Source organism: Echeneis naucrates, chromosome 15, assembly GCF_900963305.1.
Source record: "Echeneis naucrates chromosome 15, fEcheNa1.1, whole genome shotgun sequence".
In the NCBI taxonomy this organism is placed as follows: Eukaryota; Metazoa; Chordata; class Actinopteri; order Carangiformes; family Echeneidae; genus Echeneis; species Echeneis naucrates.
In genome coordinates, this window is record NC_042525.1 from 22591590 (window position 1) to 22618489 (window position 26900).

Consider the following 26900-nt stretch of genomic DNA (forward strand, 5'->3'; position numbering starts at 1 on the left):
GGGCCTGTAGCAGAGACAGAGGGGCCCTGCAGCGGAGACAGAGGGCCCTGCAGAGGAGACAGAGGAGTCTGTGGCCCCTGCAGAGGAGACAGAGGAGTCTGTGGCCCCTGCAGAGGAGACAGAGGGCCCTGCAGAGGAGACAGAGGGCCCTGTAGCAGAGACAGAGGGGCCCTGCAGAGGAGACAGAGGGGTCCTGCAGCAGAGACAGAGGCCCCTGCAGAGGAGACAGAGGGCCCTGCAGAGGAGCCTGTGGCCCCTGCAGAGGAGAGAGAGGCCCCTGCAGCTGAGCCTGTGGCCCCTGCAGCGGAGACAGAGGGCCCTGCAGAGGAGAGAGAGGCCCCTGCAGCGGAGACAGAGGGCCCTGCAGCTGAGCCTGTGGCCCCTGCAGCGGAGACAGAGGCCCCTGCAGCTGAGCCTGAGGCCCCTGCAGCAGAGACAGAGGGCCCTACAGCAGAGCCCCTGAAGTCTTCTGGACTAAAGTATGTGGATGGATAATTGGCAGAACTTATGTGATAGTTGAGTTTGAGCCTCAACATTTATTCACTTGTCAAAGATGACTCAGTAGCTGGACTTTCAATAAGTTGTTTCATAGCAATGATTTACTGATTCTGGCCTCTCAAACATAATTCTATACATTGACACGTTTGTTATACCTGACACCTGATTTTTTTTCTACAAAAAGTGACTGTCGAGCTGTCTCTTTCACAATGTGTTGTTCAAGTTTTAACTACATTTTGTGTCATTGTTAAGAACAACTGTATTTTATTAGTTTTAACGGATAGTGTTGGGGCAGCACAGTGCCATAGTGGTTAGTAGTGTTGCCTGACAACAGTTAAGTTGTTTAGGTTAACTGGTGACTCTAAATCGTCTGTAGGTCTGAGTGTGAGTTGTTGTTGGTCTCTGCGTTGGCCCTGTGATGGACTGGTGACGTGTCCACGGCGACCCTGTCCTCACCCAGTGTGAGCTGGGATTGGCTCTAGCAGCCCCAACAACCCGGAAACAGATAAGCAGTAAAAATGAATGAATGAGTGAGAGAGAGATTCAATCACATGTACACAGCCAATGACTTAATTTCACTCAGTGTTTAAGTGAGATGCAACTTGACAAGTCACTGACTTTGATAGATGTTTCCAAATTGAAGGAAAATTAACCTGTCAAATCTCAAAATTAAATTTTTGGTTAACTGCTTGCAGATTTGTTGCTTTTTTTCCCCTCCTTGTCAGATGAGACAGTAAGTGTAGGAACATTTGCTTTGTCATTGAATTTATCATCCAGTTATTTTACTATTTTATTACTTTCAAACACTTTTGGAGCTAAGTCTATGAAATAAAGAATTGCTCTTTAAAGTTTGTCAGTAAAGTGCATAACTACATTTGTTTCTGCAATGTTGCACCACTTAAGAGTTTAGTAAACCAGAATTTAAGAAAGCCCAATAAGGCCATAAGATACAAAGCATGCTCTTTATGGACAAAAGTTCTTGGATTCTATTGTACTAATTCTAAATAGATCATGACACTTCAGCCATACATTGTTACCATATAGATCCTGTCTTGAGTACAGTCCATGTGTGAAAAGCCACTTTCGTGACTTTAATTTCTTCAGTTTTTGTGCTTACATGTATTGTATTCTATATTGTAAATGTGTTAAGTTATTAGACCCCTGTGGCCAGAGGTGGAGAACTGCGGGAGAGGAGAAACCCTCACAGGTGTTAAAGCCATCTTACAATAGCAATGTGCTATCTTTACAGGTCTTTAGCAATTATGCTAAATGCTCAGTAATAAGTTTCAGTGCCCAACCACAAAGGGTTCACTCTGTATTCTAGAAATTTAGCTTTTCTCAGATTGTGGAAAAGATGGCAGACCGAAACAAAAACAACTTTGTTCCTTCAATTCTGTCCATTTTGTCAGTTGAGTCAGATTCCGTTGCAGCTCAGAAAGGTCCCATTATTTCACAGCACTCGGGTCACTTGATGTTGAATCATCCTGAGCTCCACCTCGACTGGAACCTGCAGAGAAAACAAAGACTCACCTGGTTGGCTCCAACAGGTACAACACAAGCTGGTAACTGCAAAGGATAATAATAGGACCGTATATAGGTCGGACAATAAAACACAACTATTCAACAATCAGGCAGAGACAATTATAGGTTACAATTGCATTTAATCTTAATAAATCTAAAGTGACTTAACAGACTTAGGAGGATCTGAAAAGAAAAAACAAGTCTTAAGTAAAGCTAGTGAATATTTTGTTGGCCTTGTTGCTGTAAAACTCTTTATAGGTTGGTATATGAGACAGTTTAAAAATGGTCTTGTTTAAAATCTGCCATATTTACCATTGTTAATCAATTTTGACAGCAAAAATTTACTGCATCTCAGCAACTCTTTTTATTGGAACAAAAAATGTCATTAAAACTCATCCTTACCTCAATCCCATTTACCTTCAACAGTAACTGTATGTCTGACATAAGTGCTCCCCCCAAAAATACAATATGAAGTAATTAACATCAATAACCTGTAATCACCATTTCTTAAAAACACTACACATAATTGCAAGATTTTACATCTTGTTTATTATCTTCTCAATGAATGAGGGACAACAGCAGATCAGGTGATATTGAGTTTTATTGTTTAGAGACAGAAAAACAGGGGTTAAAACTTAAGCCTGAAATTCCCACAAGATAAGATTTAAGTACAAACATATGACTGGATGTTTTAGGGACACCGTTTTATGAGTGTCTCATCTCTGCAGCTATTATTCTGCCGGACTCCCATTAGAAGTAACATCAACATTAAAAAAGTGATATGTGATACTGCTCTTAACCTTGCTCAGAGGTCTTGTTAATCTCCATCTCCCACTTCTCCAGAAAATCTTGAAGGTTCAAATTGAAAACATCAATGCCTTTAGGAGACAGATGGACACCATCGGCCCGGTACAAGCCTGTGTTTGCACCACACCGAATATTGTCGTGGGCCAGTGAAGTACCTCCTAGCTCTGAGATAATGTTCTGGATCCTGCGATTCACTGTGGTTCGAATCAGATCAACCTCATGGCTGTCATTCGAGTGGCGCCAAGCCCTTCGGGGAAGGATGTTGGACCATACGAGGAGGCACTGAGGAAAGATGCTCCTCATGGAGGTCAGATCCTTTTTGACTGAGGCGAGCAGGTCAGTGGGACTGTCAGTGCTCAGGTCATTGCCTCCCAGGTGCATGATGAGGATATCTGGGTTGGGCCAGGTGACTTTCAACTGGTGGAGCTGAGGCAGGAGCTGGGACCATGTTATGCCCTGAGTGCCCTTCCACCAGATAGTAACCTTGCTGGGGTCCATGCCCAGCTGCATACCTACCTCTGGAGACCTGGCCCGAGACTCAGCCCAGTACACCAGCGAATGACCACATATCCAAACATTCCTTGGCTCATTGCTGATTGGCTTACCTGGAAATTTGAACATAATACATTTTTAAGAAAAAATATGAAGAATCTTTTTCATTAGACCACTAAGCTAGGACTGTACGTAAGTCCCTGTGCTGGTTTCACCGAGATTTGTTAGACTGATCTGTGGACTTTGACCAATACTTGTCTTGCTTGGAACAGTCGTCAATGTGGCCACACAGCTGCACATGAAATATAATGTTTGTCTAGATGTCCACTGAACTCAGACATCTAGATGAAAGCTGACTGTTTTATGATAAAGCCGGTTGATCTAATTAAAACCAGCTCCAGTTGTTTGCAGATCAACACAACCATATATACTGTTGTTTTTGCTCAAGATTTCCTGTGAAATCTTGAGCATCTACCTGTAGTAGAACCTGTGTTCCCATTTTGCCGACTATCGCATCAGTATTTGTTGTGAAACTGAAGAGCGCTATACTGAGCGTAGAGTTCTACATTTGCTGCTTTGTAAAATAAAAACATAAAAATATTACCAATAATTAAAAAAAATCCACAGGATAAACAAGTTTATGGTAAATGTATCTTGGTGAACTTTGAATAACATCTTTGGACTTTGTTCGCGCAATTTGATTTGAAAGGCCTCCAGACCACCATACAGTGGTTCCAAAAACAATCTCAAGAGATCAAAATAATCACCTACCTTCTGTCATGAAAATAAGTACTGCCATTCAGAAATGTACCACTTTTCTGTTTAGGGTTTGTAATCAATAAAACAGCATTTGGGAATAAGTAAAATCAAAGTCATGGTTTCTATAGCCGAGTGCTAGCTGTATATTTATCCGTCTCCCTAGCTATTTTTTAGATTTACTGAATACGCAGTCACTCATTTGTCAGTACTAGTCCTTTTATGGGAAATAAAACATGCAACAAAAACACTAACACTATATTAATTCTAACATAAAAAATACATGACTTTGACTTAAAATGTTATTGTTTGGGTTTTATTCTGATGACAATATTTGGCAGAGAGGGTAATGACATGCAGCACAGGTTCGGGGTCGGAGTTGAACCCATATTCAAACCCAACATATCCAAAACGTTTACTCTAACTGGCCTAACTCCAAGTTTCCTATGGTGAATTTAGCGTCCAGTATCTTGTTTAGACAAAGGAAATGGAATATATATTATAGTTTAAAATATTTTTTAAACTGATTAATGCTTCTGAGACTTGTACATTTCAGGCTAAAATAGCCCAAAAAGGCATAGCCATGCATTTATTGTGGAAAAAGCATCCAATTTAATGTGTCTTAAAATTAATATAGCACAGGCCGCTGATTGAGTAATGTAGGCATTTCACTAAGCAAATGTTAAGGAACATCAAGTTGAAGAGGGTAGATGTGTCATAAATTTTGTTGCTATGTTGTGTGGTAAATTTGTCTTCCATTTCTTTTCCCCAACTCCATACTGGACCTCATCATCCCCACTTAGGTCCAAACCAAACTAGACTAAACTTCTAAACTACTTGAACTGCATCTTAAACACGAAGGCAACACTCAGATTCATGGCTGATTTAAAAGCACACGAATAAGAGCAGTGAGTTTACTAATTTTTGTTTCAATGATGGAAGTGCGAAACTGTTCCAGCCCAGACCCTGACATCAAAATGCTGAACAAAAGCAATAAACTTTAAACTGTCTAGATATGTTGGTCTTGTTCTGAGTGCGAGGTCAATTAGTCAAAATCTTTTACTCAAAAATGATGATAAACTGATAACCCACTGTGTCATTCAAAGGTGAGTTCTATTTGTTGACATTAGGTATAGAATTACAAACTTACCGTATGGATGACAGATTACCAGTAAATTGCATCTGAAATTGCTTAACAAAATCCAGCTGCCCCCAATGACATTATAATTTTCTATATTAGCTTCCTTAGCTAAAGTAGATAGTTCCACAGAGGAGAAGCAACTTGTAACCAAAAATCCTTAATTTGCCAATTCAGTTATTAAGTTAATGAGTCAATTAAACCAATGTAATATACAAGGCAAAGCACAAAATAAATCTATCTTAAAAGAGCCCAAACATTGCCAGTTATATTCCTAAGAATAAGCAGCATGACAGGTAGAGATGTCTAGTAATTGTGGTTAAAAAAAAAAAAAAAAAAAATTAAGCTGTGCGTTTATTAATCTTTAACATGTCTTAACAAATTCTACCCCTACAGTAAAAGCTCTCCATGTTAGCTCCCTCAGCTAACATCAGTTTTGGGCTACAACTACTACTAATAATGATAATAGAAAAAGGACCTAGGGTTAAGCTGTGAAAAATCATCTCTGGCCATGCATAAATGGTAGCTCATTTTCTGGTTTACAAAAACAGAATTATTGGCTACTGCTAATAACCTTGTAGACTAAATGTTGAAACACAGCTTTTAGTTTAAAATTCAGTTTAGCAGAATAATGCACTTAACCCTCCTATTATCCTTGGGGTCAATTTGACCCCAATCAATGTTTATCATTCAAAAAACAATAGTTGGCTTTTTTTTTTTTGCTCCATATTTCATGACTTTTCCTAATTTGATGGGGACAACTGATTAAGCGTAAAATTATCATGATAATATTTTTTCAATGTGCTGAACGCATATTCCACGCATCGGTGTTCCTCTGGGGTCAATTTGACCCCAAGCTGTTTTAGCTGTGTAAAACTTGTCTGTCTGTGTGTGTGACCTAACATCCCCACACCTGCAGGTGCAGAGTTGATACTTTTGAGTTGATACATAATGGGGGGAAACTTTCCCGCTCTGGGGGGGGGAGACTTTCCCGCTCTGTGGAGGGCGGGGTATTCCTGCAAGGACATTGGTAGTTCATGCAAAATAAGGGAGGAGCAAACATATAAAAGCTTGCATTGCAGCCCTCTATCCACATCATTCTTCTTTGTGCTCTGTGTACACTGCAATCTGCACGCTCTCTCATTTGAAAATGTCTTCTGGGAAAAGGTTTACTGTCAATGACGTTTTGGAAAAGCTCTTTGACAGTGAAAGTGACAGAGGAGAATGTTTCTGAGACAGAGGATTGTGTTGAGGAGGACCCTGATTTTGAGGCATTCTCATCTGATGAGAATGAGAGTGTTGACCCTCCTGTTGCTTCTCAACCACCAGCAGACACGATCCTTTCCAAAAATGGAAAGATAATATGGTCCCTTTCCCCACTTAGACAGCAAGGTAGACTTAGCGCTACTAATATTATCAAAATGGTTCCAGGCCCCACCAGATATGCAATCAGCCATGTTGAAGACATCAAGTCATCATTAGAGCTCTTCATAACACCATTGATTGAGAATATTGTACTTGGGATGACAAATTTAGAGGGGAAGCGTGTGTATGGGGACAGTTGGAAAGACTTGGATGTAGTCGACTTGGAAGCCTACATTGGCTTGCTCATTTTGGCGGGAGTTTATAAATCAAAAGGTGAAGCAACAGCAAGCCTTTGGAATGCTGAGACTGGAATGGCAATATTTCCAGCCACTATGTCTCTGAAGACATTCCAAGTTTTGTCCCGTGTCATACGCTTTGATGACAAACAAACAAGGCACGGCCGACGCGAACGTGACAAACTTGCGGCAATAAGGGATGTGCGGGACAAGTGGGTGCAGCGTTTACCCCTGCTTTACAATCCAGGCCCCCACGTGACTGTCGATGAGTGCTTGGTTGCGTTTCGTGGGCGCTGTCCATTCCGACAATATATGCCAAGCAAACCTGCCAAATATGGCATCAAAATATGGGCAGCATGTGATGCACAGTCCAGCTTTGCATGGAATATGCAGGTTTACACAGGCAAATCTCCTGGCGAAGCACCGGAAAAAAATCAGGGCACAAGGGTTGTGCTTGATATGGCTGAAGGACTGCATGGGCATAATATTACATGTGATAATTTTTTCACATCTTATGCCCTGGGTGAGGAACTGCTGAAAAGGAAGGTAACGATGTTGGGGACAGTGAGAAAAAATAAACCAGAGCTTCCCTCTGAACTTCTTGCTGTCAAGAACAGGAAGGTAACATCTTCAGTGTTTGCCTTCACTGATAAAGCAACTGTGGTCTCCTATTGCCCCAAGAAAGGGAAAAATGTCCTGCTGCTTAGCACCATGCACAAAGATGATGCCCTGAGCAGCAGAGAAGACAAAAAACCACAAATGGTGCTGGACTACAATGAGACAAAGGGAGGGGTGGACAACCTGGACAAGGTCACAGCCACATACAGCTGTCGACGCATGACTGCCCGTTGGCCCCTTGTCATCTTCTTCCACATCATTGATGTGAGTGCATACAATGCGTTTGTGATATGGTGTGAAATAAACAAGGACTGGAACAGGGGAAAACTGAGCCGCAGGAGGATTTTCCCGGAGCAGCTTGGTAATGCACTGATGAAACCACAGATTGAGAGAAGACGATGCCTTCCAAGAGCATCAACAGCTGCTGCAGCTATTGTGAGGGACATACAGACAGAGACAAACACCCCAACTCCTCCAATGGTACAAACCGCGGGCAAGAAACGCGGCAGGTGTCAGGTTTGTCCCACCCGAAATGATTCCAAGACCAGCATGACCTGTTCGCAATGCAAGAAATATGTCTGCAAGGAGCATGCACACACTCTCTGCACATCCTGTGTACAGTAGTGCAGACTAAAAGCTTGACTGTGGGCATAAAGAACTGTTCCATGTTCTGACTATCTGACTGTTGTTCTAATTATGGTTTCTGTTTCACAAATGGGTGAATTTTCAAACATGTAACCCCCCCCCCCTACACACACACACACACACACCAAAAAAAAACACAAAAAAAAACACAAAACAAAACAAAAAAAACCCAAAAAAAAACACAAAAAAAAACATAAACAAAAAAAAAACAAAAAAGGAAAAAAAAAACTCTTTAACTCTGCCACTGCCGGTCCCAAGCCCGGATAACAAAAGAGGAGGGGTGAGTATGACTTCATAGTGACTAACCACAAATATGTTACAAGAAAAGGAGATAAAAATAAGTAAATAAATATGTTTATGAGAGGAAAGGGGGGCTTATCAACATCAGTCAATATGGTTCATTCTGTGAGAGTCATGAATGTGCACCCCAAATTAGAAAAGATTTGGATGAAAGATTTTCAAGATACACTAACTCTAAAACTGAAAGTTTGACCTGATGGTGGCGCTACAGGGAAGGTCATATCATCACCAAAACCAAAATAGGATTCATACTCTTGTGGTCATTAATGTTGTCAGTAAATTTGAGAAGATTTGTATGAAAAGTTTTCAAGATAAATTAATTCTAATTTAAAAGTTTTGCCTGATGGTGGCGCTAGAGGGCAGGTAAACTCACTGATAGGTTTCATTATCAAGGGGTTATTTATGTATTCAACAAATAAACAAAGTGCCTGACACAAAAACTTGGTCAACAATTTTCTGTAAATCATTTTCTGGAGGCAAATATAGCTGGGGTCAAATTGACCCCAAGGGTAAAATGTGTTAGTAATATTTGAGGATAATACGAGGGTTAAACACATTAACCTTACTTCTGTAACTCAGCCATGACCTTAATCACTGACCATGAATTCAATGACTAACGTGGGATTGTGTTGTCTTGCTGTTAGCTTTAAGTAAAACAGAAGAACTGAAACTTGGCTTGGATAATAGGCAGGAAAATTAAGTAAAAGCGTATCCTCATCTACTGGTGAAACCTGTAGTTGTGTCAAATTTCAGCTTGTTAGTAGTAGTTGGTTGACCTAAGTAGAACCCTAACTCTAGGACAAAATGTAACATCAGGAGTTGATAAGACTAGACAAATCTCTAATGTTAGCTTTCTTATCTGGCACTTCAGCTAAAAAAATAAAAATTTAATCTTTTCTAGGTATCTAGGTAACTTTATAGTATTCATTTTGACCATCTCTGACAACATAAAGACAAGCACAGCATGAAACAACATACAGTGGTATCACTTGTGGATTTAGCAATTCTAAATCTTCCAGTGTGTTATTGAACAGGGTATAACCTGGCTAACAGACTGGGTATCTCAAATTTAAATACATAAATCAAACATGTTTATTCTCTCACAAATAAATAGTTTTACTTTGTGTCACCACAATTCTTAAATTGATTCTTTTTGATATCTTGATATCTAGTCTTGATATCAGAAAAAAGCATTTATATTTGTTTGTTAAAAAAAAAAAAAAACAGATTTGAGCAAACATGACTTACCCCATACAAATTTACTAGAACTTGCAGCTTTACTGGACAGACAATATTCTTTATTTTCAGTGGTATGACAATAAATATGTAATATTGGGATAATTTAGTTTACTAACAGTCCAGAGCCTACACTCACTTGTAAAGAAAATTAGAAAGCAAGCCGCATTAACAACCAAATGTTCAGAGTAAGGCCTTGAATGCAAGGGGCTCATTAAAATACTATGATTTTCATGAACATGGCATATATTTATGATGATGGACCAATTTTATCATTGCTAAAATGTCAAATCATTTCCTGTTATTTTGTTATTCCGTTATTCCACGGGAATGCAACTCGAGTTAGAATTTAATTGATATTTGCATTATTAAAGCCCTCTTACCTCATCAGTGTGTGATGAGGCTGCATCACTGAAACTACAACCTTTTACTTAATGCTTGTTGACTCTACTTTTGTGCAAGAGTTGAAATGAATTGATCCTGGATTCTAAAGATGTGCTCTAGGTGTGTGCACAATGCAGCATGTAGCAGATTTGACAGCATTTGTCTTTTTATGTTCAACAAAAAGGTCATTTCTAACTAGCTGTACTGTGTACACAATCAGTGGTCACTCATCAAGTACAACTTCCTTGTATTGTGTTTTCAAAATCAAAGACTCTCCTGGACTATGGCTAAACAGTGAAAAATGCTAAAATGTTCACTTTAGAAAAGGATGACACTTACTCACTTAGATACTGAAATTAAGTCAGACAACATCAGAAGCAATATCAAGTTTATCGGGATCTATTAATTAACTCATTCTTGCTCATGGCTTACAAGTTTTAAAAATCTATTGGACCTTGTTACAGTTTCCAGCATAATCCTTTTTAATAATCTCACAGCACTGTACCTTCACTGAAACAAACACATAATTGTCTTTTCTCATAGCTGATGTTTAGAGACCGAAGGCCCTTAACATTCATCTTTGATGATCCTCATCATGGATGAGGATTGAAGGTTTTGCTTGTTGCAAAAATCCAAAAACATTCTAAGAATTGTTCTTGAAAATAGTGTGGTGACACCACCTATTGCACAATAGACTGCGTTTGTCATCATTTGGTTGAGGAAATTGGAAATGAAAAATTGAAAGTGCAAAGATGTACCAACTGAGTAACCACTGAGTGTAAATGTATTTAAGCTGGAAATATCATATCCAAACCAAAAACAAAACTGCCTTAGCTAAAGTATTACTGTAACTATATGTCTAGCTAAGTACCAGGGCTGGATATCTAAGCCTACTCATTAAACTAAATAATTTTTTGGCCAGAAATCTGTCTGTAAAACTTAACTGCCAGTTGTCAGATACTCAAATCAGCAGCAAATAATCTGAGTGTAGTTTACTCCGTTTTGTATGCTTTGTTTAGGAAATTAAAAATATAGCGTTTGTATCAAACCTAAAATCTAGATATTAAGTAATCTGATGCGCAATTACTGTATAACAAACATCTATCCTCACCTCCCAAACTCTAATTTGACTGCATGGTGCTTTTTTGTATCGTATGGGTTTCATTAAGGCTAGATACCAATGGGGACAAGAAATGAAGAGAAAAATCTTTACTTTGTGGAGCTGGAATTGGAGCTGGCTTCTTTTCTTGATCCCTGGGATGAACAGCTACGCTCGGCTAACGTGCAGTAGAAAGACGAGCTGACCTTTGTAGCAGAAGAACGACTGATCTTTGTAGCACTGCAATTACACTTAAGATGCATGGTAACCTTAAAAACAGCTTCATGACACTCTGTCAATGTTTCCATGTACGGACGCTTGGTTTCTATGATGGACGTTCCAGTGTAGGGGAATGCAACTCCATAATAGCACAGACACGATGCTAAAGCTGTGTAAGCACAAGAGCTGCTATTCATATGAACAATAGCAAAGCCAATTTCAGGACAAACCTTGCTATGATCATCAAGCTCTAAGCACAAAATGAAAGAGGGAGAGAAAAAAAACAAAAACCCACACACCTTAATAGCATTACAGAGGAGGGATAACTGAGATGAATGTGTGAGATTATAAAAGGAGAATGACCAGCCTAGTTTTAAACTACATGTGTTTCCCCATATGTAGTTTAAAACTACTCCGGCCCTTATCACAGGGCATAACCTGGCTAATCCATTTTTGCTAATCCTTCGGTTCGATCTAGACAAAAATTAGCAACATTTTCAGTAGGTTATCCTTAACATTCTTAAGTCATTGACAAATATGTGGCTAGCCAAGTATCTTTCTTTCTTGAAGGTGGACATCTACTTTATCCAACTGAAAACACTTGTCTATGTAAAGAAAAAAAACTGTGTATTTTTCTTTTATCTTTAGCCTTAAAAGCAAAATAAATGGCATGCAGCTAAAATGTTAAACTAAACTTTCATTTACATCCTTGAACCATATCAAGAACATAACCTTACTTGATAAACTTTCAATCTGTTATTCAATAATTGCTAGTTAAATTTAATGTCTGTAATTTCACATTTTGATACCTGGGGAGATCAGTGTGCCATCCTTGTTCCTTTCGCCTTGTTTTTTGCGTGCTAGCATTTCCTGGTACTGCTGCTCCCTCTTTTCCATAATCCTCTGATTATACAAATCCAGCTGGAACATGAACACAAACACTTTGTCAAGTCTTCATGCTAACATGGATGTCTTTTGTTACCTCCAAGGTTTGTCTAGATGTGTCTACATAGCCCAATGAATAGATGCAGATAAGAAAATATCAATTTGGATTATTAATTAGATATATATAATCAAACTGATGTGTCAAAGACAAGAAGTACTGCTGTTATTCCTGTCGTCGCTGGAATTATACCTCAGTGGTCAGCAAAAACACCCTTATTATCAGTGCGGTGCAGTTAACGGTGTGGTGTTCTTTTTGTTACATTACCTGAATTAATAATTCCTTACTTATACCCTTAAGTACATCTACAAATTACATTTTTTGTTAAAGGTCATTAGTGGTACACATGTACCACAAATGATCATACCTTTTCCTTTTGTTTTGCCTTGATGTCATCCTCTGTCTCTGCTGAAGTTTGAGGTATGGAGGCTGATGGAGACTCTGTGGGTAAACTGAACTGGACTGATTTGACTGGTTTGGCTGTTGGGTGGGCAGCTAAAGACTTAACCGTCTCTATAACCTTCAGGCATCTGGCCACTGTTGTAGAGATGGCTGACTGGTCATCACTTGTAGTACTTGATGTTGCTGGTGATGGTGTCACAGTTGCTGAAGGCTGAAATGGATTGCAGGAGTCTATGGATGGACCTGTAGTAGTTTGGCCAATAAAGGTCAAGACTGAATGAGGGGTACAAGGTGGTTGAGTGGGACGCCGGGGCAGGGGACCAGGGGGAGGTCCTGGAGGAGACTGTACAGAATGCCGTGGAGGAGGGACAGGGTGGGGTCCAGGAGAAAATCCAAATCTCTGGAGTGGTTGACTGGCTGTTGAAATGTCAATGGCAGGGTCAGGGGAGTTCTCTTCTGGGGAAATCTGGTTGGGGACACCAAGAGACCAGTTGGTTGGAATAGGTGGATGGTGGTATTGAGCAGGCGGTGGGCCAGGAGGTGGTTTTGGAGAAGAGCTGGAGGAGGTACTCCCTATTGTCTTTGTAAGTTTTTGTAGCTCTTGCGCCTTTTTCAACACTTCCAACTCCTGCTGGTCCAGGAATCCTTCATAGTCCAAGACAGGTTTATGCCTATTAAGTGGCTCCAAACTGGATGACCTAACTGGGGATGGGGAATGGATGTGATCAGATTCAACTGAACCTGTTTTTTTTGTTCGCAGTTCTTCTTTTGGAGATGAAAAAATCTCTCTTTCTGTAGATGAAGACTTTGTACTGTAAATTTTCTCCTGAGCTCGGCTTGCCAGTTTGGAAACATCTCCTGTACTCAGCTTCAGGCCAATTGTACGAAGAAGAGTCTGGATTTTGTCATAGGGTTCTGTCATGCTCTTTGAGTCCTCATTTGTTCTCTCTACAGAGGACCGTTTAGGGCTTTGCTGTTTCTTTTCCCCTTCTAAAGTTCGACTGGGTTGTTCTTGAGTCAACCCCACAATCCGAGAGAATCCCCCACCATCCTGTAGTGCCCGCTCATGTGGCAGCAAGTCATCAGCAATTTGAACAGGTTCTGAGTTCTTTTTATTGAGCATGTCAAGGAAACGGTCCAGAGGTGGTTTCTCTGTTGGAGGTGAATGGCGTGGCATTGCGATCTTTGATTTGGGAGAAGGGCTTTTAGGAGGTGGTTCTGTGGGAGAAGGAGGTCTGAAAGTTGCTTGGGAGGTTGAGGTGGCACCAGAATGTCCAGAATGTGTCAAAGAAGATTGGGTGGAAGCAGCTGACTGTGAAGATGTTGAGGGGCCATGAGGTTCTGGAGAATGGCTAACTTTTTCAGGGCGATACGAATCATCATAAGGTCGGTCTGCATATGCTGAGTCACAGTAATGATCATCATAGGGTTCATCATAAACATCATAACGATCAGTGTAACGGTGAGTAGTAGAGGGAGGGCCACCATATGAAGGCTCAGCATACAGATGACTTTCATAAAGGTGGTCACTATAGTGATCAGCATAGGGACGGCTGGCATATGGACCACCATAGCGCTCACTGTATTGCCGATCGCCATAAGGACTGTATGGCCTGTCATAATAGGGATTATCGTAGGGTTGAGGAGGAAGATGGTGGTACTCAGGTCCCTCAGGCCTTTTCTTCAAGATAGATCGGACTGGTTTGTATTCAGTGAGGGGTATTGCAATCCTGCCATGGTTGTAGTCTATGCAGGTCCTTTGTCCAGAGTCGAGTGCTCTTGGATCAATGTCCACTAATGACTTTTTGTAGGCAATCATTTCATTCAACTCCTCTAGTTCCCGCTTCTTCCTTGCCAACTCATCATCCACGACTCCACTACGTCTGGGAAGAGGGCTTACTTCCCTCCTCCTCTTGTGACTATCCTCATGGTCTCTGCTGATTTTGCTCCTCCTCTTATGGGCCCTGTCCTTGCTTCTGTCCCTGCTTCTGCTGCGGCTCCTGCTGGAGCTCCTGCTTTGGCTCCTGCTCCGACTCTTAGTGCGACTTCTGGTACGTCTATGTGACCTCTCTCGACTTTGCTTGTACCTAGTACTTTTACGGTCACGGTCAATGCTGGAGCTGCGTCTCCTTTGAATCACACGTCCAAATTGGTCTCTAGATGGACTCCTGCTTTTACTTTTGCTTTTACTTCTACCCCTACCCCTACTCCGGCTCCTGCTCCTACTTCCATTGTGGCCATATCTATGACGAGTGGTGCAGTGGTCCCGTTTGCCACTGCCACTCTTGGTGTCCTGTGATCGAAGATTTTTCACTATCACCTTGAGCTTGTTAGGCTCTGATTTTTCCTTCCTGAAAAAACAAGTCAGACATTTTATAGACAGGTTTGGCTTAGAATAATGAATACACAATTTAGATCTCTACATACCATGTACTGATATTAAGGAGGGTTAGGGTAAGATTTAAAAATGAATTAAAGTGCTTTAAAAAACAAGGGCCCTGTTACAACAGTCAACAGCATTCTTTTCTGCTCTGCTTTAAGTTATAAATCAAGAAATCGAATCATAACTCACTCAGTGTCTTCTGAAGCTTTTGTCAGCTTGATTGTCATCTGCCAAAAGAGAAAAACAAATTAAATGAAGTTAGAAACAATTACATCATCCAAATGCTTTACCTTAACTGATGCAATTATTTATGAGATTGTAGCAGTAAAAGAAAAGTAAAGCATTGAACGTCTTGTATTAAGAAAGGTTGAAACTGGAATTAGCATTAGTATAGTAACAACAAAAAGGTTTGTTCTCTTACCTTTCCTTTGTTTGTACCAACACCACCCAATTTTCGAACAGGGAAGAAAACGCTCTCAGTGTATCGTTTTATCCTGATGGCCTGGTTGCCCCCCTCTGCTGTTTCATGCTTATAGAAACAAAAATTTAGTTTTTAATCAAACATTTTAAAGATAAAATATGTAAGAGAACCCATCTGAATCTAAAAAAGGTCTTTCAGCTAGATAGAAGGATGTCCGTCTAAGACATTTTCTCTGTAAGAGTTTCACTTTAAATATAACTGTTCACTCAACAGTCTGGTTTATTTCTCCACAAGAAAACTGAAAGTCTTGAATCTGGATAACACCACTTTGGAAGGTTTTCTGGGAGTTTCAGAAAATTAAGAGATGTTTCTGGGAGACACTGAGTAGAGCTGCAGCTTCAGGGATCTGATAATGATGCCAACAGGATGCCTCCCTAGGGAGGTGCTCCTGGAACGTCCAATTGGGTGGAGACCTTGTGGCAGATCCAGGACCAGGTAGAGAGATTGCATCTACTCACTGGCCTAGGAGTGCCTCGGGATACCCCAGTCGTAGTTAGCCAAGGTTGCTGGGGAAGAAGGAAGTCTGGTTCTCCTTGCTAAAACTGTTACCACTGCGACCCGATTGAGGACGGATGGATAAGACATGCATATTACCTAAAATGCAATTTTGAAATTGAGGAAAAATTTGATGCAAAATTTTGTATGCAGTGATTAAGAGAGGAGTACAAGAAAAACCTTAAACATCAGACTGTTGAGAGCCAACTCGCCCTCACCCTCATAAATTCAGGTTTTTCAAAACATTAAAGGAGTTAGCATTGTTTGTATGCAAAGCCTGCTGCTGTAACAGTTCAAATAAATAGCTTTGGAATACATTTAAATATTAAGTGTATTTTTTGCTGTGTGGTTTACTACAATCTTGTGTCATTTGCACATTATATCAGCATCAACAACAACGATAATAAAATTCAAGAAAAAAAATACTTAGGCATTGTTATCAGCAGATATCCAAATTCAGGGAATCGTAACTGAAAAGAAGTTTGTTAATGCATCTCTAGAAGAGAAGATGATGAGGACTCACTGGCACAACGCTAAACTCAACCTTCTCATTCAGCTCCAGTTTCTTCTTCTCAATCACCTCTGACATGTGAAAGAAGAGCTGCGGGTTCTGCGTGCACTTGATGAGTCCAGAGCCCTCAGAGAACTCGATAACGATGCCCTGCTTAGAAAAAGATCACAGACAAAAATCACAACAGGGTTTGTTTTTTCCTCATTTGTTTTTAAAGTTTGGCTCTACAGTTGCTCTGTAAAGCACGCAAATCCATTCCCAGGAATTTACATCTCCAAATGGCATTTATAAAGTCTCACATTTCGACGTTGTTCAGTTGACTCTTCGAAGGAATCAGGAAGAATTTCCACGTAGGTTGCTCGTTCCTCTTTGGTCTCCTGGTGAGTGGCGATGTTGAAACGCACCTTAACACATCAGTGCCAAAAGTTGAGCATCAATGACCAAATACACATGCCAAAGAAGGAGCTGCAGTGACACACAGACCACATCTACGCAATTATATAGTTTGGTAAACCATCAGTTTAAAGGTTCTTTTTTACTCCTATGTGAGATGTACAACATTAATATTGGTTTAAATATTATTTATTTTGTCAGAAGTTAAACATATGAAATATACTACAGATCTTGTAGAACTATATTTCAAATAAATAAAATGATTATATGAACTAAAATCTTAATTCTGACCAGTAAAAAATTTGCAGTGCAAGCTACTCTGCTTCTTCTCTGACTTTAAATAGCCAGACTATCCCCACACTACCGAATTCCTCTGACTTTTCTTCTCAGCAACGTCCTCGTCTTTTGAGCCTTGGGCTGTGACCGTTGGGCTGCCTTCTTCGGGGCTGCTGTCGCTTGTGTTAACATTTTCACGTATTTCGCTCCCACCTGTAACGTACTGGTGGCCAAAACATAAGCACATGTGCTTATGTTTAAGCCGGCTGCATCACCTACTCTCTCTGTGTGTGTCAACCCAGCCTGACATGGATGTAACTCTATTCCAGCTGTGTGATTGGCTCGGCACGGCGCGATTCTCATTATCATTGGCTATTCGTGTTGCCTGTCAAAACATGGATGGAATGAGTTCTATTGACCATGTCTTATGTTACTATCAAGGAAAAGTTATTTTGCGATAATTATCGCCCAGCCCTAGGTGTCAATTATTTTCATTGCTAGGCAACTGCTTAGAGGAACCCAGGGCTGTTGATCGCTGAGACGAGGTTAGAAGAGTCTGGATATTTCTTTAAAAAAAATAAAAAAATAAAAAAATAAATAAATCACCTGGCCTATCCTAACAATGACTGTGAGCAAGCCATGACCAGGGCTTAAAGTAGGAAATCATCCTGAGCCTGAATTTATTCAAGGGGTTAGGGTGGGGGATTTAGAAATAAAGATGATAATGTTAAATGTGAAAATCAATCAAGATAATTCATTTAAGGAATTATTCGATTTGCAACAATTTAATTCGGTAAAGGACAATTTATACAAAACAGTTACAGTGCATCAGTAAACTATTTTATTCTTATTCTAAATACAAAATAGGAAATAAATAACCAAAAGGCTTGTCATTTCTGCCCCTCTCTTCTATCCACATCTTCTAAGTCCTTTGTCTGTTGTTGGATGTCTTCCCCTGGCTTCACAAACTCTCCAATATCTCCCAACAATGCCTTCGATGAAAAACACGCCGGTTTGGATGCTGCATTCACGAAAACTCGGAACCGAGAATTCTATGTTACAACTTGGAAATTTCCGACTTCTGATTCAACGTTCATGCTGCAGGTTAACTCAGCGGAGAAATAATAAGTTTGGCATATTTTCACTGTTTTCCGAACACCAACATGGGTAGCAGCCATTTATGTTTTTTGGAAGCAGTAAATTCCAAGTTTGACAACTCAGAGCAAATTTTTTTCATGAGTTGCTCAGAATGCAGCGGCACCTCAACCGGGTTTACCTCTGAGTGGCTAGTGTTACTCATTGGTAGTCAAACTCAATTGGCTGCTTGAACCTGACAATATCCCGGATGAGCAAGTTTTTTTTCTTTTCTTTTTTTTTTTTTTTTAATTGCAGTCCAAAGACACTCGCTGGAGATCCGGCACAGTGCCAGAGTAGCGAGCTCAAGTCTCCTTTAGTTCCCATTCTTTGGCAGGGTGCCGCTTTCCCTTTTTCACTCTAAAAATTGTAGAAAACAAAACTATTACACTTATATTTGCTTAAAATATTGCAAAAGAGTGTTTCACAATTCACTTTATGCCTTTTGGAGATCATTTCCTCTTCTACTTCCTTAACTGCTCATATTAACAGACATTTTGGCCAGGGGTGCCCAAACTTTTGCATGCCACTGTATAACAGATAAAGGTCATGATCATGACATTATCACAGTGGTGGATTTAAATACTGTTGATTGAGCTACTTAATTTTACAAATGTTTAAAATTTTAATTCTGACCAAATTAAACACACCTGGAATAATTTACTATACAAGCACAACACTACACTACAATTTATGACCACCTGTATGCTGCTGTTTATAAAATGACAGAGCAATAAATAAAAGACAAGCAGAACTTGCTGCTGGGAATGACTCACCTTGTCTCCATCCAACATGGTGGCAGTGGTCAGCAGGTCTCTGCGGCTGAAGGGAAGCTGTTTCTGCTGACCCTCAATGGTCATCACCAGTCGGCCCACTTCTGGGTCAACTTTGGCTCCAACTCCAGCTGTTGGCAGCTGCTCTTTCTTTACTTTCTCCTCATCCTCCTTTTTCATTATTTTTAATGTCTCTTCTCTTACGCTGCCTGGTTTTCCCTCTGCCACATCTTTTGCATCTTCATCCATTTTCTCCGCTTTTATTTTTACCTGCATGAAGAAAAACACAGTTTACATTTTTATCTAACTCTACAGAAACTCCCCAGCATTTTTTCTTTCTTACCTGTCTGTCCTCACAACCCATTCCACTCTCCCCCTCGTTCTCCTGTGGCTCCTTCTTGATCTCCTTGCGTGGATTTTTGCAGATGGCTTTTAGGACGGTGCCGTCAAATCGCTCTTTGCTGATGTCGTCCATTGTGTCAGGGTCTCTCATCTTGAAGCCAAGTGGAGTCCACTGTAGACATAGGAGGAAAAGCAGCAGTTTCAAAAATTTAAGCAGAAAGAGAAACTTCCTCAATTTCACCGACTGTGTGATTGATGAATGGCAGGATGTCCCTCAGTTCTGTTTTCACCATCTTCTCTCTCACCTTGTCTTTGGCAGCTGCAAGCGCGGCTACCACCTCTTCTTTCTTCTTTATCTCTGCTTCTTTCTCCTCCTCCATCCTCCTTTTATCTTCCTCGTCATGTTTCCTCCTCTGTTCCTCTTCCTGTTTTTTCTTCTTCTCCTCCTCCTCATGCCTTTTTTGCTCCTCCAGAATTTTATCTTCAATCTTTTTGGTCCTCCTTAGCCTGATTGCTCTCTTTTCTGATTTCACCTGTGGAGACAGAAGAATACAAAAATGTCAGATATGAAACCTGTTCACCTTATGTCCTTTGTGGTTTGGCAGGTCTGGTTTGATCTGTGTCTGACTCACAATGGCTGTTGTGAACTCCACCTCCTTGTGGATGTCACTGGGATTGAACTCTGTGTCACTGAAGTTCTCAGAGATGTCAAAATGAAGCTCACCGTGCTCTTCTGAATTGACGATGCCTTCTTCAGCACCCAGGTAGGTGATGATGCCCTGAAACACAGCCACACCTGAGGAGCTGGAAGCATGCAATGTAAACTAAGTAGAACTTCTGAACCACCTCATTGGGCTGAAACTAGAGTTTGTTGGTCTCAGTCGTATAAGTCAGAGTTTAATATCATGTCACAGGTGATTTCAGTATCTTACCAACTCTCGCTTCTCTTTGGTGTAGCTGAAGGTGAAAGGGATCTTGGGCTTGATATTAGCCGCCCTTCTCTTCCTAGTCACCATGTCAACCAGCAGGTTAATCAGCACATGATCGTTCTTCAGCAGCGTCACACCGCAGTCCCGGTGGTCAAAGGTCACATTGGTCCTGACAGGACCAATGTTGGCATGGATCTGCCCTGGGTAACCAGGCAAGATGGACTGAACATGATGGAGTCAGACACACAGATGATAATCAAAATTATTCCCCTTTCTCTGATGAAAGGAACCAGTTCCCACAGATGTGGGTTTATTCCATTTTCATATTCAAGAAAATGAGGCCAATTGTTGTTCTGGCTACAGTCGAAGTGCAGCCTTTATATTATTATCATTGCTTTGACTGAGCATCACCCCAACACCACAGCTTAAAAATATGGAGTTTAGGTAAGGCTTTTAGAAGTTGCTTTGTTTCACCCTCAATGTGTGTTTGACGAACTGCAACATTGGCTGATTTTGTTGCACTTGACTTATCAGTCATTGAGAAAACCTGGATCCTGGCCCATGTTGAAACCATGTAAACGTCGAGTCTTGCTCACCGTGGGCTCGATGATTGGCTGGCTGACAATGCCCTCATACAGCTCTGTGTCCAGCTTCATGTTGGGCCCCAATTCCAGCTTGGCATTGGCCTTTCCCTTGAGAGACTTGGCTGAGTCGCAGTCACTGTCAGCGTTGGTGTTCTCGGACTCAGAGTCAGCCTCCTCACTGGAGGCGACAGTGGCAGTGCAAAGCGTCAGGAGGAGTGGCTCCTTCACCCGCCGGATCCTGATTGCTCGCTTTCCTGTTTTCAGCTGATGAAAAAACAAGCCAGAAACCCCCCCCCACCAAAAGAAAAAAAAAAAACAAAAACAAAACAATGTTTTTGTTGTTGGATTTCCTAAAAAGTAAAAATTTAAAAAGTGAAATGATGAGGTATAGTAAGGTAAAACTGTATTAATCCCCAGGAGGGGAAATTCAGGTGTCGCATGTGTTATTGTATTTTGAAATTGAGAGTAAATCTGGGCTGCAGAAAAATTTTCAAATGATGATCGTGATTATTTGACATGAGATTCCGAGAGCTAGTCATAGTCAGTGTGTTACTGCAGTAGATTCAGAGAAGACACTTTAAAAAAAAAAATTAGACCCTAAAACAATCCATTATCTGGTTAGACGCATCTTATTTCAGAAAATAAAACCAGCTCTGATGATATTCCTATCATCACAGAAAATTCCTTTGGCATTAAAATTTTTTCCAATCGAAACTGAAGATCATATTCATACATACACACGCACTTAAAAAAAGAAAAAGCTAAAACGATGATGCAATATTTTTACTTTGAATCTTCTATGAAACTTGTTAGGTAAAAACTAAAGTCCTCACCTCAACGATGGTGAACTCGACCTCCTCGTTGAGGTCTTCTTCAGTGAACTCCACATCACTGAAGTTTTCTTCAATGTAAAAGGGAAGCTCATTGTGTTCTTCTGACTTGATGACACCTTCATTGTCTTTCAGGCTGATGATGATACCCTAACAGATGAAGATGCATGTTTCAGAAACTCATCCCGATGCAGTTTAAACATTTGAAATGTTCTGGACTAAAGAAGAAAGTTTTAAGCAAAACTGAGGTAAACTGCAAAAGTGACATTCATTTTAAAAACAATAAATCACATCCAGTCTCACTGAATCTATTCTGTTGAGGTAAACTAGAACTCAATCCAACTGATGAGGATTACAACAGCTCAAACATCAGGCATGTTAGTAGAAGTACAGCATCATCAAGTGAATATTTCTGGAGAACTACAAACACATTGTCCCTAACAAAAAATTTTTGGTCATAAGATTAAAGCAGCTTCATGATGTTTTAGCCTTTTTGAAATCACATCGACTGTAATCATATATCTGTTTCACAATCATGTCTAATTAGAGGTTCCTGTTAGTCTGGAACTGGAGAATGAACCAAACTCTGAACCGGTTGGCAATTACTAAATCAGCATTCTGGATTAGCTTCTGAGACTTTTCAGCTGGTCTAAGACGATACACAGAGCCAGCTCTAATGCAAGGAACACTTTATTAATATTATTTCAGTAACTAAATAACCCTTTTTAGACTGTTAAGATTAAACTGAGCAGAGATCAGATTTCCAAACATTTAGTTTGTTTCAAAATAACACAGATGTGCTGCAGAATTCATGTGAACCAAGCCAGTTCAGAAGCCAGTTCAACATCTGAACTCTTATTAGATAATTTATGAGTGTAACTCTGAAAAACGGGAATAATGTGCTGCATTTTTGGTTATTAAAAAAAATAAAGAATTAATTTCAGTCCAAAAGCTGATACTAGGTCCAGAATTTATATTTGTCAGTAACTGGAAAACAGCAGGTAACTCAGGATCCTCCTAGTGACATTACTCGTGACACAGTGAGAACCAGTTTTGAATCAGGGTAATAATCCCAGTCCAACCTGGAAATGGACTTGTGTCTCAATGTGTTCTACCAGCAGAACCTGGACTTTGTAGGTCTGACCTTCTCCCGGGCCTCCTTGGTGTGGCTGAAGGTTGCTGGAATCTTGGGTTTGATATTGGTGGCCCTCCTCTTCTCCGTAACAATGTCCGTAAGCAGGTTGATGAGCACCTGGTCATTCTTCAGAAGCGTCACTGTGCTGTCCTTCCTGTCAAACGTCAGATTGGTTCTCAGGGGCCCGATGTTCACGTGGACCTGACCAGGATACTGGCGCTCACCAGGCTGCAGAACAAACAAAACTAAAAGGGTTAGTGACAGGAAACAGGAAGCATGGCAAGGTCCAGGAGACAAAGTGAAATTTACACTGACCTGAGGCTCTATGATGGGCTGACTGACCACGGCCTCGTAGATCTCTGTGTCCACATTCTCTGTTCCACCTGGTGCCACTTTCACATCTGTAGCTATCAGACTATTCTGCTTAGAAACACAACACAACCTTTCAAATTTATGTCTCAGCTAAAAAGGAATCCAGGTTAAACATTAAGTTCAAGAAAACTGCGTTTTGAACCAAAATAAAAATTCAGATAGGGATTGAAATATTTCACTCAATTTACAACTGAATGCCAAATAATGACTCATTCACAGTAAGAGAAATATTGATGAATGATCTAAATCCTAAATTAAAATCCTCAATATGAGGATATGTATCTGAAGCACACAAACACACACAAAATTCAGCAAACTAAATATCAGTGATCTGCAGCTTCACATCGTTGGCTGGGATAAAACTATTTAACTTCCTCTTATCTTACACGAATATTAAATGAGGCAACAGAGCCTCACACTTCCAGTAAGTTTTCCCGTTGATTCATAAATGAGGAAAAATTATCAGATAATTGCAGTGTGTGTCTGTGCTTGTTTAATGGAAATTTTGTGTTGGCTTTTTTATCGTGTCCTTTCAGGGCTTCTCATTGTTTAGTTCAGAGCATGGTTTTGTGGTACCACCATCAGAACTCCTACCATCACCTCACCTTCTCTTTGCAAGCAGTGAAGTGAACTCTGACCCCTGGCGTCATGGCTTTGGGGTTCCCGAAGAAGGCGTCAAAGCTGAAGGTGAACTTCTCCAGGTCTTCTCTCTCGATGTAGCCAAATGTCGGCTAAAGATCAGAGATGGGGGAAAACGTATCACTGATATAACTTGGACCTAGAGTGAATCTTCCTTTATGAGGAATCCGTGTCCTCGTTCTGTCAGTGAGATTTAAAACACATTTTGACAATTTCCTTAAAACAAAGGGGCCAGAAAATTGTTACTCAATGAAGCTGCACAGTTCTGTGTCAAGTTCTACATCTTTCCCTAGTATTAGAGTTACAATTCACTCTATTTACACTAAGCATTAGCCTGAGGGCCACCTGTCAGTACATCATAGGCACCTGATTCTTTCTTACCCCAATAAAGGAGATGATTCCTGTTGACCTTCCTGGTGGGGGCCTGAGTACATAAAAACACACACACAGCAGCACATGAGCAGTGTGTTCACATGAAAGCAACATTTACACCTGTGTTATCATCAGCAATATGACACACCTATACAAATTACAGAAAATCAAAAGTGAGTACGTTACCAAGCTGGAGGCACCAAGAATTGTCAAACTCTACAGCTTTCAGACTAATTGAGCTATGTGCTTAAATAAAAACATTATGTTTGTACTAACTTATCAAATATGCGTTTTCCCAGCAGCCCCAGAGCTCTGGCAGTCTTAGTGGCCTCGGGTTTAGGTTTGGTTTTAGCTTTTAGGGTAGCAACAGCAGCAGAAGGGGCTGAAGGGAGATCAGGGGCAGAAGCAGCAGTAGCTGGTGCTTTGGGGCCAGCAGGCTCCGCTGTGGATTTTTTTGTTTCACCTGAAGTCAACTCAGAGGCAGGAGCTGAAATCAGTGCTTTGATCTGAAACATAAGCAAATCAATAACTGCACACAAGACTCAGAAAAACAAAGTCAGACACATGACCAGATTGATGCTGAAAGCTTTAAATCTGATCTGAAGCAAACATGACAGGCTGCTACTGACTCCTACTGTGATATCAAGATGCAGCCCAGTGACATTATCAATATAACATCACAATGAGGCCTCAAAGTAAAATCTGGTTCTTTTCACACTAAATCTAATTCACAAATGTCATGGATTCATGAACTCTCTATTTAATAGATGTGGTTAATTTCTATCTATTGTTAATTGGCAAATTGATCAATATTAAAATGAATAAGCCAGACTCAGACTCAGCCCCTCCACCTCTGAACCTGGTCCCTACCTACCCACTCAGGCTGCTCTGGTGGTGGGTTTGGCATGAGTTCCTCCACAACAGGCTGAAAACACAAGAGAGAAATATGTCAGCCATCACTTAACACGTTCAGGTTAACTCCACTCAGATACAGTGGTGCTGAGGGCTCACCTCTGCACACCAGCCGGGAGGAGGGTAGGCCGGGAACCCGAAAGGAGGGATGCAGCTTGGAGGAGGGACTGGAGGTGCCGGGCCGTAAACTGTGGGGTCCTGCGGGGGAGCGGCCACAGGAGGGGGCAAGACCGGTGGGGGTACGGGTGTGGGTGGCACAGGCTCGGGTCCCCAGTGCCCGGGGGGACTTTCTGGACCCCAGCTTGGAGGTCCCAAGCCAAGAGGAGGAAGCGGCTTGTCAGGTCCCCAGTCTTCGGGATGTCGTCTCCAGTCTTCAGGATGTCGTCTCCAGGCATCGGGGTAAAGTCTCCAGTCATCTGGATGTGGAGGTCTCCAATCGTCTGGGTGACGATCCCAGTCCTCAGGGGGAGGCAGCCAGTCGCTGGGGTGAAGCCAGCCCGGCGGTCCTCTCGCTCCCCAACCAGGAGGCGGAGGCCCTCTCGTGTCCCAGTCTTCAGGAAGCGGAGGCGGCGGTCTCCATCCTCCCTGCGGCGGAGGGCACCATCCACCGGGGGGCGGCGGTCCCCACCCTCCCGGCGGGGGAGGCCCCCATTCACCCGGCGGCGGAGGCCACCCATCAGGCGGCGGGTGGCCGCAGCCTGCAGGTGGAGGGCCCCAGCCTGGTGGAACAATGTCGTATGGAGATAAGTCGTCGCCCGGCGGACCTATTGGAGGCCGGCCCCGTGTCGGTTCTTTGCCCCGTCTCATTTCTTCACCGAGGCAGCGGGCTGCGGTGGCTCCGAAACGGGGAGGGAAGCCGGAACCACCCGGAGCCCGCTGAGCTAAACGGCTGCTGTTGCTACGGAGCTAGCTGCTAATCAACGACAAGAAAACCAGCTGGAGAAACTCATCCGGGGCCACGGCTGCTGCTTTCCACACAGCCTCACCGCCACACACCGGAGCTCCGCTTAAACCCGTTTAGACGTTCTGCCCCAAAAAACACGGCATCCCGTCCAATTTTTGTGAAGACAGACGTGTTGTTCGTGTTGGCCTTCTTCTTCTTCGTCATCTTCAGCGAATCGGCGGACAACTCTGGAGGCTTAGACCCGTTACCGCCGCCAACAGACTGGAGGACGAAAGGACGAAGTATTGAAACTCTTATTGTCAAACCATTAGGGGTGTACTGTAATATTATAGAAAGCCTTAATCAAATCGCTGTGTAGTCTCAGTACATCCAAAAAATCTCACTGTTCCCTAGAATTTTTTATTCTAGTTTCCATACCAACCATCAAGACTGCACATGGTTGGTACTGATGCACAGTTCTACCAGTCTTCTTATCAGTCTTATGTCTTATGTTAAATATTTAATAACTTTGACCTTTACCTTAATTTAAGATAATATGTTGGGGGTCCTTTAAATAACCTTTGGGTCAATGTGTTGTATCATGAGTAAATTCCTTTATTTCTAATTTACCAACTCTAAACATGGAAAAATAAATTCAAGTCGTTATCTTCATAAAAACAATCAACCTTGATGAGCCCTCATACTGTCCATCTGAAACAACAAAGCATTCACCCGTATTTACAGTTTAAAAGGAGAAGGAAGGAGTAGTCAAGATTTTAAAATGAAATCAGAGTCTG

General features: G+C 41.4%; 1 protein-coding gene across 5 annotated transcripts; it reads right to left on the reverse strand.

The window, feature by feature from the left end:
* Window positions 1–1037: 1037 nt before the first annotated feature.
* On the reverse strand, window positions 1038–26334 carry LOC115055158 (uncharacterized). Of its 5 annotated transcripts, none has more exons than XM_029520681.1 (21): window positions 25320–26334; window positions 25183–25233; window positions 24585–24814; window positions 24318–24360; window positions 23903–24028; window positions 23241–23348; window positions 22935–23153; window positions 21794–21940; window positions 20973–21224; window positions 20380–20598; window positions 20080–20226; window positions 19753–19980; window positions 19449–19619; window positions 19109–19375; window positions 16829–16933; window positions 16542–16679; window positions 15464–15571; window positions 15232–15269; window positions 12625–15010; window positions 12124–12235; window positions 1038–2005 (listed from the first exon to the last, which is right to left on the reverse strand). In XM_029520681.1, exons 1-21 carry the CDS (start codon window positions 26025–26027, stop codon window positions 1944–1946), a joined length of 5865 nt encoding a protein of 1954 aa, XP_029376541.1. In that variant the 5' UTR covers window positions 26028–26334; the 3' UTR covers window positions 1038–1943. The 5 variants fall into 5 exon arrangements, 4 of the variants coding, with proteins under 4 accessions (XP_029376541.1, XP_029376539.1, XP_029376540.1 ...); XM_029520679.1 differs by lacking the exon at window positions 1038–2005 and adding an exon at window positions 2603–3431 and having other exon boundaries at window positions 23241–23345; window positions 25320–26333; XM_029520680.1 differs by lacking the exon at window positions 1038–2005 and adding an exon at window positions 2603–3431 and having other exon boundaries at window positions 16599–16679; window positions 25320–26333.
* Window positions 26335–26900: the final 566 nt, after the last annotated feature.